At 40.7% G+C, this 16,889-nt stretch overlaps 1 protein-coding gene across 1 annotated transcript in view; it reads left to right on the top strand.

The window, feature by feature from the left end:
- The window catches only part of Drl-2 (Derailed 2), a 275,456-nt gene that overhangs the window by 208,539 nt on the left and 50,028 nt on the right, over window positions 1-16,889 (top strand). Inside the window, exons 9-10 of the mRNA XM_065225169.1 lie at window positions 8,758-8,913; window positions 9,543-9,759. Coding sequence (XP_065081241.1) covers window positions 8,758-8,913; window positions 9,543-9,759 — 373 coding nt within the window. The remainder of the gene's footprint in view (window positions 1-8,757; window positions 8,914-9,542; window positions 9,760-16,889) is intronic.

Below are 16,889 nucleotides of genomic sequence, written 5' to 3'. Positions count from 1 at the left end.
CGTCGACTATTCGCAGTTTCCGAAGCACCTTTCCCATGACGCGATGCACAAGTTCATCGCGAAAGAACTTGGTCTTACGCGTGAAAATGTGCTACAACTCCAGCCAAGCAGACGGCTGGGATGTACCTTCGTGAAGGTTAACAACCTCGATCTTGCCGAGACGATCGTGGAGCAACACGATGGTAAACACGAGTTCGTGTTTGACGGAAAGTCGTACAAGCTACGAATTATGATGGAGGCGGTGGAAGTGAAATTTTTCGATCTACCCGAAGGCGTCTCCAAAGAACAAATCGCAGTTTTCCTCGCCGAATACGGTGATGTCATCTACATTTGTGACCTACTATGGGATACCCGTTGCAATGACTTTGGTGGTGTTAAAACCGGTGTTCGTGTCGCGCGTGTAGTGGTAACGAAGAACATTCCTTCTCTCGTTACGATTCAGGGCGAAGAAACTGCGGTGGCTTACAAGGGGCAGAGGCAAACCTGTTTGCACTGCCATGAATTTGCGCACATCCCATGTGTGCGAAACAAAAAAAACTTCTGGTACAGAAGCTTGCAGCAGATCAATCGTACGCAAACGTTACAAAAGGTAAACCGAACAAACCTCTACCAAGCAAACCTCCACCGTACATAGAGGAGCAACGCAAACCGGCGAGAAAAGGTCCGCTTGTAATCGAACAGCCAGGCGCCTCGGGCATGGCTCCAAATCTCATTGGAGCAAGTGAGACGCGAGTTATAATAGCACAACTTAAAACCACGATGCCACCCCCCGCTGCACCTGCTACTATACAAAAACAAAAACCAACCGCCACACAAGCCGTCATCCAGCTCACGCCGGTGTCAGTCCCAATCAGCACCATTGTTTTTCAACGCAGGACCGATGGCAACGAAACGGACAGCTCACAAACTTCGAACGGCAGCCGACGTTCACGTAGACAACCGCCCGGCAAGAAAATGCGACACTCTGGAGAAGCCATCACCACCATCGAACACGAACACGTCGTCTTCGATGAAGATATGCAATAATGATGGAGTACGAGAGCTGCAATATCGGAACCATCAACATCAATACAATCACTAACTCAACCAAGCTAAACGCCCTTCGCACATTCGTTCGCACGATGGAAGTGGACATCGTATTCCTGCAGGAGGTGGAAAACGATCAGCTTCAAATTCTCGCATGTAGAGAAGAGCCTGGATGGAAGACTGCTTGCGTTGCGTGTATACAACACTACCCTCTGTAATGTGTATGTCCCATCGGGTTCTGTTCTGCGTGCCGAACGAGAGCGGTTCTTCAACAATACAATCGCATACTACCTTCGTCATCGCACCGATCACATCCCTAGGAGGCGATTTCAACTGTGTGCTACGACAATGCGATGCGACTGGATATAATACGAGTCCCGCTCTCCAAGCCACCGTTCAGCAACTTCATCTGCATGACGTATGGCAGCAGCTGCAACCGCGTGAGATGGTATACACGTACCTATATCACGTACAACTCTTCGTCCAGGCTCGATCGGCTTTACGTAAGTGCTGGTCTTCGACAACAGCTGAGATCAACAGCTGTTCATGTGTGCTGTTTCTCGGATCCTAAAGCCGTCACTGTAAGAATATGCCTTCCTCTCCCTCACAGAGCGCATGGTCGTGGTTTCTGGTCACTCCGTCCCCATCTACTGACTGCTGAAAATATTGACGAGTTCCAAATACGGTGGCAATATTGGACTCGCCAACGTCGTAATTTCACGTCATTGATGGAATGGTGGCTATCGTGCGCAAAGCCCAAAACAAAATCTTTTTTCCGATGGAAATCAAAGCTCGCTTTCGACGAGTTCAATCGTGAACAACAACGTCTCCACGGGCTTCTACGGCAAGCGTACCAAAACAACCGTGTCATGCTAGCCACCATCAACCGACTAAAGGCAGAAATGCTCTCGCATCAACGTCGCTTCTCCGAACTGTTTGTGCATATTAACGAGACTTTCGTTGCCGGAGAGCCACTATCTACCTACCAACTGGGTGAACGAATGCGCCGTAAAACCACCATCGAGCAGCTGCGGAACGAGAGAGACGAAATAATCGAAGATCCAGCATCTATTCAGGATCATATGCTACAATACTTCACCAACCTGTACGCTCGTGAGCAAGTGTACGAAGAAGATGAAGGCAACCCTTTTTACTGCGAGAGAGTCATCCCCGAACAAGATGCTGTAAATGAAGCCACCATGAACGAGATCACAACGACTGAAATTCTTTCTGCTATCCGTACGTCCGCATCCAAAAAATCACCAGGTCCCGACGGTCTACCTAAAGAGTTCTACCTACGAACATTCGATGTGATTCATCGAGAACTGAATCTGATATTGAATGAGGCCATCAGATCCAACTTCCCAGCTCAGTTCGTTGATGGAGTGATCGTGTTGGTAAAGAAACGCGGTACAGGGAACACCGCTCGCTTATGCAGGCCAATAAGCCTAGTCAATGTGGACTACAAAATTCATTCACGGATCTTGAAGCAGCGGCTTGAAAATTTACTTAGAACTCATGGTGTTCTGTCCGGCTCCCAAAAGTGCTTAAACGCCGGACGAAACATCTTTCAAGCAACACTTGCAGTAAAAGACAGAATCGCCCAGCTGAAAACAAACAGGATTTCCAAATCCGCCAACACCCCTCCGCCGATCTCATCCATCGCTTCTTGGTAGAACACACGGACAGACCAAAAGTGGAGATAGCAAACCCCGAAATCGTCGTGTGTGGAGCAATATTGCTACACGGAATCTAGTGTCGTCGCAGCGTAGTGCGTTGTATATCTGGGTGAACCAAAAGGTCCCACACCGGCGGCTTTTGAATATTATGAGACGTACAGACGGAGAAAATTGCACTCATTGTGTGGCTGCTGTAGAGACCATTGAACACAAATTCTTTGCTTGCCCTAGAGTACGTGGTGCATTTGAATTACTTCTGCAAAAACTGATGGCGCTGGCAGATGGAGATCCTTCAAGTGCGACGAACTTCTACGACCTTCATTAGAAAGGATATCTGTGAATACGAGAACAGCAATTCTGAAGATTTTATTTATATACATCACCTTCATTGAAAAATGTAATGATAGGATAGATGTAGATATAGATGCATTGAATTTCAATTTTGAAGTCGGCGTTTAATTTATTATAAAAATAATTTTAACTAAACAAAAATCGACAAATAAACGTAAAAGTACGTATAATTTAAAAAAATGTGATTTCATTGACCACTGATAAAATGTAATTTTAGAATTGTTATTTCTTTCAGCCAAACACTACAGATAGTGATGACGGCTCGTTTTTTGTTAATTTTTAATACAACAGTTTAAGGAAATACTCTGCCCCTTTGAGCTATGCCTATGAGATTGAGGAAATGTTTTTTTTAAATCCACATCCGAATATACCAACTCGAGAAGATGGGAAACTCTCAAGTTATTTCAGTTTGAAGCTTTACTTCCATTTATATGAGTGAGAGGAGCGGGGGTATAGTAAGCCCCTAAGATAAGAAACTCCGAAGTTATTTCAGTTTGGAATCTGACTTCCACTGGTACACCGGCAGTGTTGGCAGGAAAAGTGATTTTTGGCATTTATTTCGAAACATCGATCTTTGAACGGGTATAACTTTTTTTTAAGAGACATTCTAGCACCATACATCCCTGGGCAAAGTTGTTTGGCACTTGCAGTACTGTACTTTCACATAGTTCAAGCAAAATTGTGGTCCCTACGAATAACAAAGCAAAAACGTAAGTTTTCCCTTACTAATTTCCATATAAATTTCAAACGCAATGCGAAAAGCCGGGCTACAACCCCAAATGGAACCAAAAAATATTTTTCTGAAAATGTGAACATGATGACCCACCCCAATAATCATGAAATAGTTAATGTAAATAAAATATGTGGTGAAAAACAAAATATGAAAAATAATACAAATAACCTAGATTTTGATTTATTGCAATTCAACTTATTTTATTCCATAATATTTGTTTGGAGCTGCACTGTACCAAAACATCAGCCTATGTTCGAATAAAACCTCAGACTATTCAAATCGAATCATTGAAATTGCTTTTTCTAATGATAGCTGCAACCAGATGATGGTTGTTTTGTAATCAGATGATGCTCCTCTCGAAGACAGGATGAACATTAATACGAGATGTGAACGGACCTCAGTTGAAATACGTAGTTCTCTCCGTAGAATGATTGTCATCCCAACTTGAAATGCATATGGTATTTGTTCAGCCCCATAACGAAAATCATCCAAAATGATGATGATGTAAATAATTCTATCGAACGTCATTTGCTGATCTGAGCTGACAAACGAGGTGGAAACACAGTCATCGCTATCAGAGGTGACACGAACATCGGTAAATCGTGGAAACCGTAGATTGTCTATTTGGTGGTAGAGGAAGTTTCCGCTACCAACATTGAAAGCATTTGCTAGTCATCATATTCTTAAATTGTTGTCCTATGAGCGCTGTATGTTTTACAGCCAATTTTCAAATAAATATCATCCTTTATTTGGATGACAGTCACATGCATGCTCATCATCTGATGACGAATTCAACCATAAGGAAATCATCCGAAATTCAAAAGCATAAGGGCTCGAGTAATGCAATAATCATTCGAAATATTGCGGATGTTTTCGTTCAGTGTGCTCACACTTTTTTCACGTGCGAAGTTATTTGGACATGGGAGATTATATTTACAAGGGATACCATTGAATGTATCAACAATGCTTGTGTATACAGGAAACCCTGCAAATGTAAAATATTTAAATAACTAGACATGTTGTTCATTGGTATCAAAATTATTTTTTTCTGGGGTATTGCAATTTTTAAATACAAATAATATAATCTTATGTTGAAATAATCGATATGCATTAGAGTGTTTCTAAAAAGGTCAATCCTGAAATTTCAATTGCTACCCCTTGACATGGTAGTATGAGGGGTCAGAAACACCCTGCCAAAATTTGAAGTCATTTGGTTAAATGGAACCCCTCGCTGAAAGGGCTTGAAGTTTGTATGGGGAAAATCGACAAAAATTTATGGAGGGACGAGCCAGTTTTCCACTCCTGACTCTAGGTAGCTCTGTAGCTAGTAGGTTTTCTTCGTGTACAACATGTAGACCATGTAATCATGATGTTAACCCCGAAAAGTTATTAGCGTTTCAAATGACCTCCACCTGCCTTACTTTTGGTTATGGCCTTATTTTTCGAACAGGCATATGAATAGCATAAATAACATAAATATTAAGTAATTACGGATATTCCAGATAATCCGGTGGACCATCTGGTGGCCACTTAGAACCAATGACTGGCTAATATATAAAAAAACACAATTTTACTACATTCCATATAGTATCAGAAAAATCCAGAAAAGTTCTCTAAAGCTAGCTTCTCTGAGGAAATAGGAACTTCTTTAAAGCTATGTCTACATCTTTAAAATTTACTTGAAGTTTTCAAGATCCCTGAATTTCCCTAGAATTTCTCAGATCTTTCTTGAACTTCCCTTTTGTTCTCGCAGTTTTCTTATGAATCATTCGTCGGATTTATATATATTCCTCTGAACTTTTTTTTTAACGTTCATACAATGTTCGTAAAGTCAATGGGACTGCCCTGAAGTCTTCTAATCTTTTCTGAAATTCAAGTAACTTCCCTGAAGTTCTCACTATTCTCCTGAGAATGTTTCTGGAATTACCCTGAAATTGTTGGGACTGCCCCAAAGATCTCCAAACTTCCCTTAAGTGCTTTAGACTTCCATGAACATCTTGGTACTTCTGTGTAGATACCTAAATTTCTAAGTTCTATGGAATGCATTTCAATGGAAGTGTAAGTTCACCCAAACATTGATTATACTGCATGATCTGAACAACTTTGTCATGGAAAAGTTTGTTAAAACAGTCAAACGGTTTGTCCCATTACATAAGAAACAAACTTAAAATGCGTTTTTCTCGGCTTGCTGATTTGTGCTATGGGACGGACTTGCCATGAGCGGCAGTACATATCGTTGAATTTTCGGAACTTCTTAAAGGTTCCCTCTATGTTCCTGAAATTAATTGAACCAGGGTTGCTTCGACTCATTGCGCTATATTTTTTTCTCGGAATTCTGCATTTATTGGACGCTATAATTATACTTTGAGGTTATCTTTGTATTTGTTGGATTCCTATAGATTTTGAAATTGAACGAAGACGTTTCCCTGATGATGAGAAGATCTAAGAAGGGGAGTTTGCCGTCTCTCTCTTCTTCGTGAGTAAATTTGATGTCCTTGTGAACGTTGCTTATGGCCTCATTTTTTTTGTTTTTTTTTTTTGATAAATCTTCCCTTTTGACAATGCTAACAATGTCATCCACGTACCTATACCAACACTTGGGCAACAAATTTCTATCATCCAGAGTATTCTCTAGGTTAGCTATGAACAATTCACATAAAAGTGGAGAAAGCGGATTGTCCATAGGAGCACCTTTAGTTTGCTTATAAAAATTCCCTCTGAATATGAAATAATTTTCCTCCATACATAGACGAGTAAGGTTAAGATATGACCGACCTTTGTTTTTCCAAGTAGAATCCTCACGTTGCTTCAGAAGCCAGTCCTCTAAAAGGTTGAGGGCTTCCTTTACTGGTACATACACTCGGAAAAAGTGCTGTGACATCAAATGAAACCATGACTTCATCTTCCCGAATTTCTCCTGATGCCTGAAGTTGTTTTGCGAATTCCTGTGTGCTGTTAACTGAGCGAGTCTAGCGGGGCCGGTGGTGTAGTGGTAAGCGTGATTACCTCTCACCCCAGCAGGCCTGGGTTCAATCCCAGTCGGCGCCGCCGGGATGTTCTGAGGTTGTGTTTCGGAAGGGAAGTAAAGGTGTTGGTCCCCGGTTCATGAGTTGATGGGTCGATAGGTAGGGTCCAGGTGTGGGAGCTGACTCCCTGGCGTCGGTAGCATTGGTGCTCAGCACGGAAAACAAGATCGACGGAAAACAAATCAAAGGAAAAAAAAACTGAGCGAGTGGTAAAGGGTTTAGGCATATTTTGAAAACATGTTTGGATTATGTATTCTCATGTAATGTATACATGTTTCTAAATTGGGTGGAGCACTTTCTAAAGTTTTGCTCTATCAATAGTGGCGAAGCAATATGTACTTACGAGCGCCTATTGACAATTTGCATCCACAAATTCCTTAACGAATTTGGACACCATACCATGAATATATTAACTGTTTTTATCTCGATAGGGTGATCAATGTTTGTTCACGTTTAAGAGCGCATATGCGCAAATGGCGGCCCAACAACTGATGGGCGTAATACATTAAATATCTGATTCCCTCATCTTTCGTGTATTCGTGGAAAATGGCATACACATAATCTTACAGCTGAACTAGCACACAAAATAAATTTAATATTTCAAGGATTCAAATAAGAGCTGTGACTTGAGTTTAGATCAAAAAAACAAAATGGTATCCTAAATATGTTGTACAGTGGCACATTTTGCTCACGTTTACTTATTTTTTCAACTCCTTGTTCAATTTATTCACGCCGTTTTGAAGTGTGACAGAAAAAAATGGTATCGTTTGGCGTAAAAGGAATGAATTTTTATTTGTTTCGAGAGGTTTTGATTTTTTAACTCAAAATGAGCCAAAATATGGCAGTGAAATTTTGGACTAATTGCGCAAAATCTTTAACTATACTATTTTGCAAATAAAATGGTTGGATTCCAAGATTCATCAGCAACTACGAAAGAATCTCCTTGCATAACCGCTGATTTCAAATTTACTGAATACTGACTGTTGAAAATTTATTAGACATTTTGTTCTCATGACCATTGCCAGAGATACACAACCGCTTAGACCCTCATAAAAATTACCGTTATGGGCTAAACATTCTTTACTTAAAATGTCAAGTTATTTGATATAATAGTTTAAAAATAACAGCTGTTTATGTGTATACCATTTTCCACGATACACCCTTTGCTTTCATTTCACATTTAAAGGTGCAGATTGATTTTAGATGAAGTTTGCAGCGCAATTTTGTAAATATGACCGCTTAGTAACCTGGATACGCATCCAAAAACTTTTATGAGAAGAGCGCATGTAGATCGATATGCCCAGTTTATATTGATTAAAAATAATAATAATAATAATAATCACCATTTGGAGCTAGTTACTTATAGAGTAACCTTACTCATGGTAGCACCATGACAGGCCTGAACATGAATCGTTTCGATGCCCAGATCACTTTGCTTCTAAACCTATCATGTATCCCGATACCATATTCTTCACCTGATTCTACCAGATCTCTGCAATTTCCCTTCAATTGTATTTTAAAGTCATCGGAAACTCTTACTCAAACAGGTCCCAAGAAATCTTGCCGTCACCGGGCAACAACGATAATGGGAGCCAATTTCACAAACATGAAAAACTATCCTTAGCGGTCATAACACAAGCCAACCAATCGCAAGAAAGCGAGACAAAAAGACCCATATTGTTTGCTGTTGACATAGAGATATTTCCTGCAGGCAATGCTGTTGTTGTTGTGTTATCGTTTTTCCTCCGTATCAAAACATTTTTTTCCCTCCCATCGACAAAAGGCACATTGCTGCGGAGAAGTGATTCGACAAATTTGCATAAATTTTCCCTATCGAACCTTTCCTTGATGTTTTGTTTTTTTTTTTTTGCTCGTCTTCGCTCTAAACTTGCGCAATCTTCTCACATTCTCGCGTATCACGTTTTCTTCGTTCTTTCCTCAGATACCTTCAGAGCTGTCGTGATATCGGCATGCAAAGCTCGGGCATGTCGTTGAGCACCCGACAGCTGGTGGAGTGTGGCCTGCAAGTGGCCCGTGGCATCTCGCATCTTCATTCGCTCGGAGTCCTGCACAAGGATGTCGCCACCAGAAACTGTGTGTAAGTATGTCACCGCGACGCATTAGTTGGGAAGGTTTAGAATTGCTTTCTAATCGAATCTGCTTTCAAATACGGCAATCTTTCTTAGTAGTTACTTGTAGTTTGTGGTTGTCGTTAATTCAGACATTAATCCAAGTGGTTCAAAGCAAAACCAGAAACTTTTTGAGTACGAGATATTACTGACAGCTCTGCATTCAATGGAAAATAATCACAATAAATAAAACGTCTTTCCCTGTGTGCCTAACTGATTTTTGCTGAGAAGGCAAACCATCAAGTTTTGCCTCGTATGAAAAACGTCAAGAAGAAAGTTTTCCCAGAAAAAGTGAAATTGAATTTTATCCTTCCCTTGATACGTTCTCACAAGATAATGTATTCATAAATCTCCGCCATCCTGATGTATGTGAGTGCGGTGGTACACAATCACGTACAAAGCACGACTTGTCTTGCCAGAGACTCCCCCCTCCCCCGCCCTCTCCCTCTGGCCGAAGAGAAAAGCGACATGTATAATAGAGACACAAATTTCCCTCGTTTATGTCTACAAATTTCAACTCACCCTCCACCCCCAACCGGATCTTCATTGCAACACGGAGACATGATATTTCTGCCCGATTTCTTCCCTCTGCCTTTAGGCTCGATTCCGAGCAAAACGTACGAGTCTGTGATAACGCACTGTCGCGTGATGTGTTCCCGAATGATTACCACTGCCTTGGCGACAACGAGAACCGCCCGATCAAGTGGATGGCGCTGGAAACGCTGGAGAAAAAGTTCTACACCGCCTCGAGTGACATCTGGAGCCTGGGGGTGCTGCTGTGGGAGCTGGCCACACTGGCGGCGATGCCGTTTGAGGTAAGTGATGCATAGTGGGAGTAATGCCGCGGATACACTTGGATGACAAACTATGAGCATTAGCATTATTTGTATAATAAATTGTGAGCGCATTCATGGTCACACTTGTATAGTTTGTGTAAAGTTGTTGTATAGTGCTCATAATTATTATACTAATAATGCTCATGCTCATAGTAGGTCATACAAGTGTATCCGCGGCATAAGGGTGTGCGGTACATCGAGTTATTCCGTTTATTTCGCACAATATTTTGAAGGTGTCAAAATGTTAACTAAATATTCTCAAGAATCTTGTTCGGATTTCTGGGAATCTCCTTTATTTTTTAACAAGGCATGATCATTGTTGAAACAACCCGACCAGAGACCAATTTTTGTGATATGAATTTTGACTGAAAGAAACGATTTTTTTTCGACCAATTTTTGCGCGTTCCAGTCTTGCACGTTGAAAATTGAAAACGATACACTCACCAAAATTAGTATAATTGAGTTCAGTATCGACGTTGTTTTTTACTCTTATTAGCTTGTTAAATCCGTGATGTTTGAAGCTAGGTCAAATAAACATGCAAACACCGTAATCACCATAAAAAATAATAATAGTGTGCATAACAAAAACAACAAAATCAAACGAGCATTGAAACGCATCAATGCTTTCAATTGAAATGAAAACAATCACGATAATTCATGTTTATTGTTCGGCGAAAAAATAGAGCACTACGATCATAGTTGACTATCCCTTGTGCGCCGCCTTCGAAGAAGAGTAGGAGAAATGCCAATCGATTGAAACGAGCTGCCCAAATTGAATTAAATGTGTGCCAAACATTGGCCTATTTTACTCTTCGTGCTCCGCTGCAGGCACCATCCTAGCGAAAAGAGCAGCGATTCAGCGTTTCGTGATAACACTGTGATGACTGTGATGGTTGGTGGGCCACAGACAGGATTGTGAAAGGACGAACCCATTCGTTGATTAGTTTCCTTTCTGAACCTTGTTCAGGAAGAAAGAAATCAAACCGTAACAAATCGAATATACCTACTGCTGCCTTTGAACGAAGTGGCAAGGCAATTAATTAGGCTCGCAGTCCAAACAAATGTTACCACTCCATTAAGGCATACAAATTCGTCGAATCGGTCCCTCAAAGCTATTTAGGTCATTCCAGTTCGATGGTGTGTTGAAATATCCAACACACTCCCGAAACAGCTCGGAAAATCATTAAAGCTAATTCATAACCACATTATGTTCGATTATAAATTAATAATAAATGAGCATCAATTAATTAAATTAATTCGCTTCCACTGTTTCGCCCGGCACTTTTACGACACATGCTTTTATGTCTCTCAGCAACTCCTCCTCATAACAACACAAATTCCCGCTCAGCCAGGATATTATGGCCATAATAATAATTTTGTCGTTCTCGCCTCGTTTCTTCATAAAACATCCTGTGAGTTTCCCTTTACCCCTCCCTTCACCCTTACAACCCTCCTAATATCCTGACCGAATGTTCATTGTGTGGTGAACCGATTCGAAGTGGCATTTATTCACTGCTCGTTAAAACAAATATAATTCATTTCTTGTTGGCATTCTAATGTAGGTACATTGTGCTTTGCTTACAAACAATCCTTCCCCGATTCGGAATGATGTGCGGTTGTTGCATCGGTAGACTCTGAGGAATGGAGTAGACAGTGGTGCAGGAAAGCGATTAAACAATGCTACAGGCTTTCTCTTATCGAGAAGGGTTGCTGTTTTCTTTGGTGAAAAAAAGGCACTGCGTTCAAGATATGCTCGCATTGTTGGCGTAGAGATACGAGTTTGTCTGCATTAGGCCATTATGATTGTATTCTTTCTAAAACTATTTGGTTCGTAAAACTTTGGGCCGAAAAATTATGAGCATTGACTCAGAAATGCTTTTATCATGTCATACGAGCTAAGATCCAAAACTGACTGGGATCAAATCCCACCATGCGACACCTCAAATCACATGAGAATTCAAAAAAAGTTCGTCGATAGCCATACCCAGTGCCCAGGAGCATATTAGTCACATCTGGGCATGCTCTGGGAACCTCCGGGGAAGGGTCCAGATCCTCACTAGAACAAAAATCCACCATGTGACACAGCAAACTACATCAGAATACAAAAACAAGATCAACGGCAGCCTAACCGAGTGCTCTGGACCACATTAGCCTCGTAGAGCCATGTTCCGGGTAAGAAATGGCCAATTCCCGAGTAGAACCAAAACCCAGCATGCGACACATCAAATTACTTCAGAATTCCAAAACAAGATCAACGGAAGCCATGTCGAGTGTCCAGTGGATTTTTTTTTTTTTTTTATTATCAGGGTTATGGAAATTTTCTCCACAGGTAGAATTTATGGTTACATACTTATCCGGTCAGTAAGTTAAGTTGAGTTTTCTTCATTATGGAATTTTTCAGGCTTGTTCGCCTCCGCGGTCAGTAAGGTTCTACTAGGTTTTTAGATCAGTAACTGTTCGGTAAAAGTTTAAAAATCTGTGGAAAATCCAAAAATGAGAAAATTTGCTCTGAAACTTTAAACATTGGAGGCGAACCAGCCTCAGGCTGAAAGCCTCCTTAATAAAGATAAATCAATCAATCAATCTGAAACTGTAGAAACTTAGTTCTGTTAACCATATTGAATAATAGAAAATAAAATTTGTCGGTTTAATTTATTCCTTACGGGCAACGGTCATTTGAATTTCTACCAACGTGTTGAACAATTCAAGAACCCAGTAAAAAATACTACTTTCTGTAAAATAATCTAACAATGTCAAATGCTATTTATCCGAATGTGATTTGGCTGAAAGGTTCCGGATAATTGGTCGAATGCCGTTTGGCCGAATGTTATATGGACGAATGCCATTTGGCCAAATGGGTTGTTTGGTCGAATGCCGCTTAGCATAATGCCGTTAAACCGAATGTCATTTGGCCGAATGCCGTTTGGCCGAATGCCGTTTGGCCGAATGCCGTTTGGCCGAATGCCGTTTGGCCGAATGCCGAACAACAAAACTCCAAAGAACTGCTCATGATTGAAAGAACGAAAAATCACCTATTTTTATTAAATTCTTATTTGTCGTCATTTTTATGACAAGCTGCGTTTACTGTGCAAAACATAACTAGGGTAGAGAACTACTTCGGCCTAATCGCCCATTTTGGGCATATCGAGCAGAAAACTTCAAACAAATCCATGATTTCAGAGTTAACAAGTCAATTATGCGTTTGGTGGGATACTTTAGTTCAGAAACTACCGAACGAAGTCAATAAGAACGCGTGATATAAATGTTTGCTCCCATTATTCTCAAAAACAAAAGAAGCGCTTCGACCGAATCAATTTTTATCTTCATTCGATAGGCCGAAGTGAATTCAATGGTGTTTGAATGGCGTTTCAATGCATTAGGCCGAGCTTAGAATCCGTCAGCCGAGTTTGGCGTCAAGAAGCAGTGTTAGACTTTTGACAATATCTCAACGATTGGTTTCTCTTACGTACGGAAAGGTAAATAAATTTGGAGGCCATCTGTAATAATAACATTCCATTTGGTGCTAAACTGCGCTAGAAGAAGGAAAGAATAAGTGCGGGTTGTGCTTAATATGCCGGAAATGGGGAACACGCAACCGGGGGATGTAAGATTTGATTACAATTATGTGGTATTCATCATCAGAGAATGTTAGTGGAGACCGCATGAACCGAGTATGCGATATACCTAGCTGAGGTCCATTCCAGGAAATTTGTAGACCGAAAAATGTAGAGTGTATTAGTGAAGTAAATCAGTTATGTCGAAAAAAGTTGGAGGGTGGTGTACAAGACACGACCGCATTGTTGACGTAGGACTACGAAATTTTTGTTCGATTTTTTAGTCTGTACTCTCTGTACTCTGTATTATTTAACGGTTCGGACGTTTTCGAAGATGTCGCGCAGCACGAGAATGCATACGATGAGGGTTTCTTAGTTTATGAAAGTTAAACGGACCCACCGATAAGACTACAAATAGAACATAATTTATTTCCCTAACAAATTATTTGATTTTTGTATCATCAATATACATCAATTTAGTGACAAATTGAATGGGTGAATCATGAGTTACTCTATATAAATTCTATTCTAACTCTTTTCTGAATTGAACTTGGTGACCCTGAAAAGGGCCGTTTTGATACGTTGGTAATAAGTTTTAACCTCCGAAACCGTACAGAGTGCGTGCGTCCCTGTCGCTTCAGAGCGTAGACGACATCCATGGCCGTGACGGTTTTGCGCTAGGCGTGTTCAGTGTAGGTGACGGCATCACGGATCATATTTTCTAGGAACACCTTCAGCACACCTCGGGTTTCCTTGTAGATCAGACCGGAGACACGCTTGACACCACCACGTCGAGCCAGACGACGGATGGCAGGCCCTGGATGTTATCACGAAGAACTTCCGATGACGCTTGGCGCCTCCTTATCCAAGACTTTTGCCTCCCTTGCCATGACCAGTCTTTGATGCATGATGTTTGTCGTTGAACGGGTGAATCGAAACTAAGCCTAAAGCGTGGTTAGCAACCTCTTATATAGACAACCAGCTCTGCCGGTACCATATTTCCTCGCTTCCCATTGGCTATTTACAGTGATGGTGATGCAGTTTTGTCGATATTGGGAAATTGCCGTAAAAGCTCTACGCAGATGTCGCCACTGCATAATGATGATAATGTTGACAGGCTACATAGCAATTTCTCAATATCGACAAAGCTTGCTGAAAGGCGTGCTGAAGGTGTTCCTAGAAAATATGATCCTTGATGCCGTCACCTACACTGAACACGCCAAGCGCAAAACCGTCACGGCCATGGATGTCGTCTACGCTCTGAAGCGACAGGGACGCATTCTGTACGGATTCGGAGGTTAAAACTTATCACCAACGTAACAAAACGGCTCTTTTCAGGTCCACCAAGTTGATTTCAGAAAAGAGGAAGTTCTGAGGCATAACATCTCTGATCATGCCTTCCTTTGGAAGGGAAGTAAAGCCGTTGGTTCCCGGTTCATGAGTTGATGGGTCGATAGGTAGGGTCCAGGTGTGGCATTGTGTCCAGCATTGGTGTACAGCACGGAAAACAAATCCAAGGAAAAAAAAACGGAGAGCCTTTTGTGTGGTCGTTGTGGGCGTGTGGTTCTGAATTGGCAACAAAATGTTCCGCAATTGCATCCTCCCTATTCATACACGCCCGAAGATTGGAGACGAATGTCACTTCAACTTGTTTCATCTAGGAACCATTATCTGATGACTGTGTTGGGGAAGCAGCACATGCATGTACGTAATTGGTGGATTTATTAGTTATTTCGAAGCTTCTGGACAATGCTTGACCTTTACCACTTTTTCAATAGTTTCAATTAAAAAATCAACAGTCCAAAGCTTTGTTATCGATGCGTAGAAAAGTTTCTGATCGATTGGACATAAAATTATTGAAATTGGTCCAGGGGCAGCTAAGTTATTAACGTTCAAAATCTTTCATAATTTCATTTTTCGGTTTTCATAAAGTGTACCCCCATCTTCCCGAAAGACGTAGTCCTACGTCAAAATAGGAAACAGATTGCCAACTGGACACGAACCACGAATGTTGCGATTATCAGACCTGTGCTCTCTCCCTTGCCTTCTCCATGCTTCTAAATAGCCTAAAAGCAAAAATGAAGCGCTCATTTTCTCGCATACTCGACTTCGTATGCTTTTTCTGCTGGAGAGATTCGAGGCAGGTGTGTGCGTCGTTCTACAATGTTCTACAATGTGCGTCGTTCTACAAGCTTACTGCTATAGTCGAAAGCGTAGATAGAACACGAAATAAAAAAGACAAAAAAAAACATTACATCGCCTGCATGGTCAATTTCTAACATTCGTTGCGATGTTCATGAACAGAGGATGATAGGAAACGGAACTAACATTCATTGTAAAAGATTTTTGGTTTGCGTGTAGATAACCCTACAATAATAAAACTCCATAGAACTGCTCATGGTTGAAAGAAGGAAAAATCTCTTTTTGTTTTAACTAGTTTGTTTATTTGGAAGGCTCAATTGCGTTAGCTTTACAGAGCCGATAGTTCATTGTTTTTTGTTTGTAACAAAATTCACTTAATTCTATGTCTAGTAGGAGTTGGGCCGAATACTCGCGGCTTACTTGAGGTTAGCGAGGTACATTGTCAAAGGATAGGATCAAGGGAGGAGCTTGGGGGTAAGGTTTCGTTGTCTCATCAGAGCGTTCTAGCCAGTATGAATGGTAGTGCGGTTCTAGTTTCGTCTGGAGTTCGACCGGCTATGGTGGGTGACCAGTGGGCGACGATGAGACTCATCGAGACGGGGGGACAAGACAAACAAAAACTAATAAAGAGAGACAAAAGACAAAGGAATTAAATTCTTATACTAGACATTTGAAGAAATACATAAACCGACTGCATATAGCAGATATAGCGAGTTCCCAACACGTCACTGATAGGAACATAGGGTTGTCTTCCTTGGGCCTCAAGGGTATTTGAAAGTCACTCTCTGGCGAGGAAAAATCTCTTAAAATTGTTCAAATAATTTTTAATTTAATTTTTTAACAAGCTGCGTTTACTGTGCAAAAAATAATAAGATCATCAAAACTCCAAAGAACTGCTCATGTTAAAAAGGGTTGCTAAAAATATTAATAACATAACAAAAAGCTCATCTTAATAAGAATAATGAATTCATCAACAGTATAAAATTTCAGTTTTATACAACATACAATTTAACCAAAAATCCCATATTTATAATGTCAAAAAACCATAATTGTGGAAAGTAAAAAAAAGTCCTCAGGGTTGCCATTTAGGTTCAAGTAGTGTTCAAAAATTAGAAATCTCATTTCAAATATTCGGTCAAGCGACATTCGGCCAAACGGCCCATTCGGTAAAATGGCATTCGGACAAATGGAATTCGGCCAAATGGTCGGACACCGGCTGAAAGTGTCACTAGGTTAAATGAGCCATTGAATCGACATTGAAATTTCTGTCAATCTTCATAAATATTTTTCTAATTAGCTTTGAACTTCTACCGTAAAACAGGGTATCTTTGATAATGCGGGTAACTTTGATAGTAGAATAGTAGTATATTTTACAAGTTTTCCAAATACCTGCAAAACATTTTTTATTGTTTT

The sequence above is a fragment of the Ochlerotatus camptorhynchus genome, unplaced genomic scaffold, assembly GCF_037179485.1.
Source record: "Ochlerotatus camptorhynchus isolate MF236.1 unplaced genomic scaffold, CSIRO-AGI_Acam_v1.1 ptg000002l, whole genome shotgun sequence".
NCBI classification, from domain to species: Eukaryota; Metazoa; Arthropoda; class Insecta; order Diptera; family Culicidae; genus Ochlerotatus; species Ochlerotatus camptorhynchus.
Note: the sequence above shows the minus strand (reverse complement) of the source record. Positions and strands in the feature narration are given on the sequence as shown.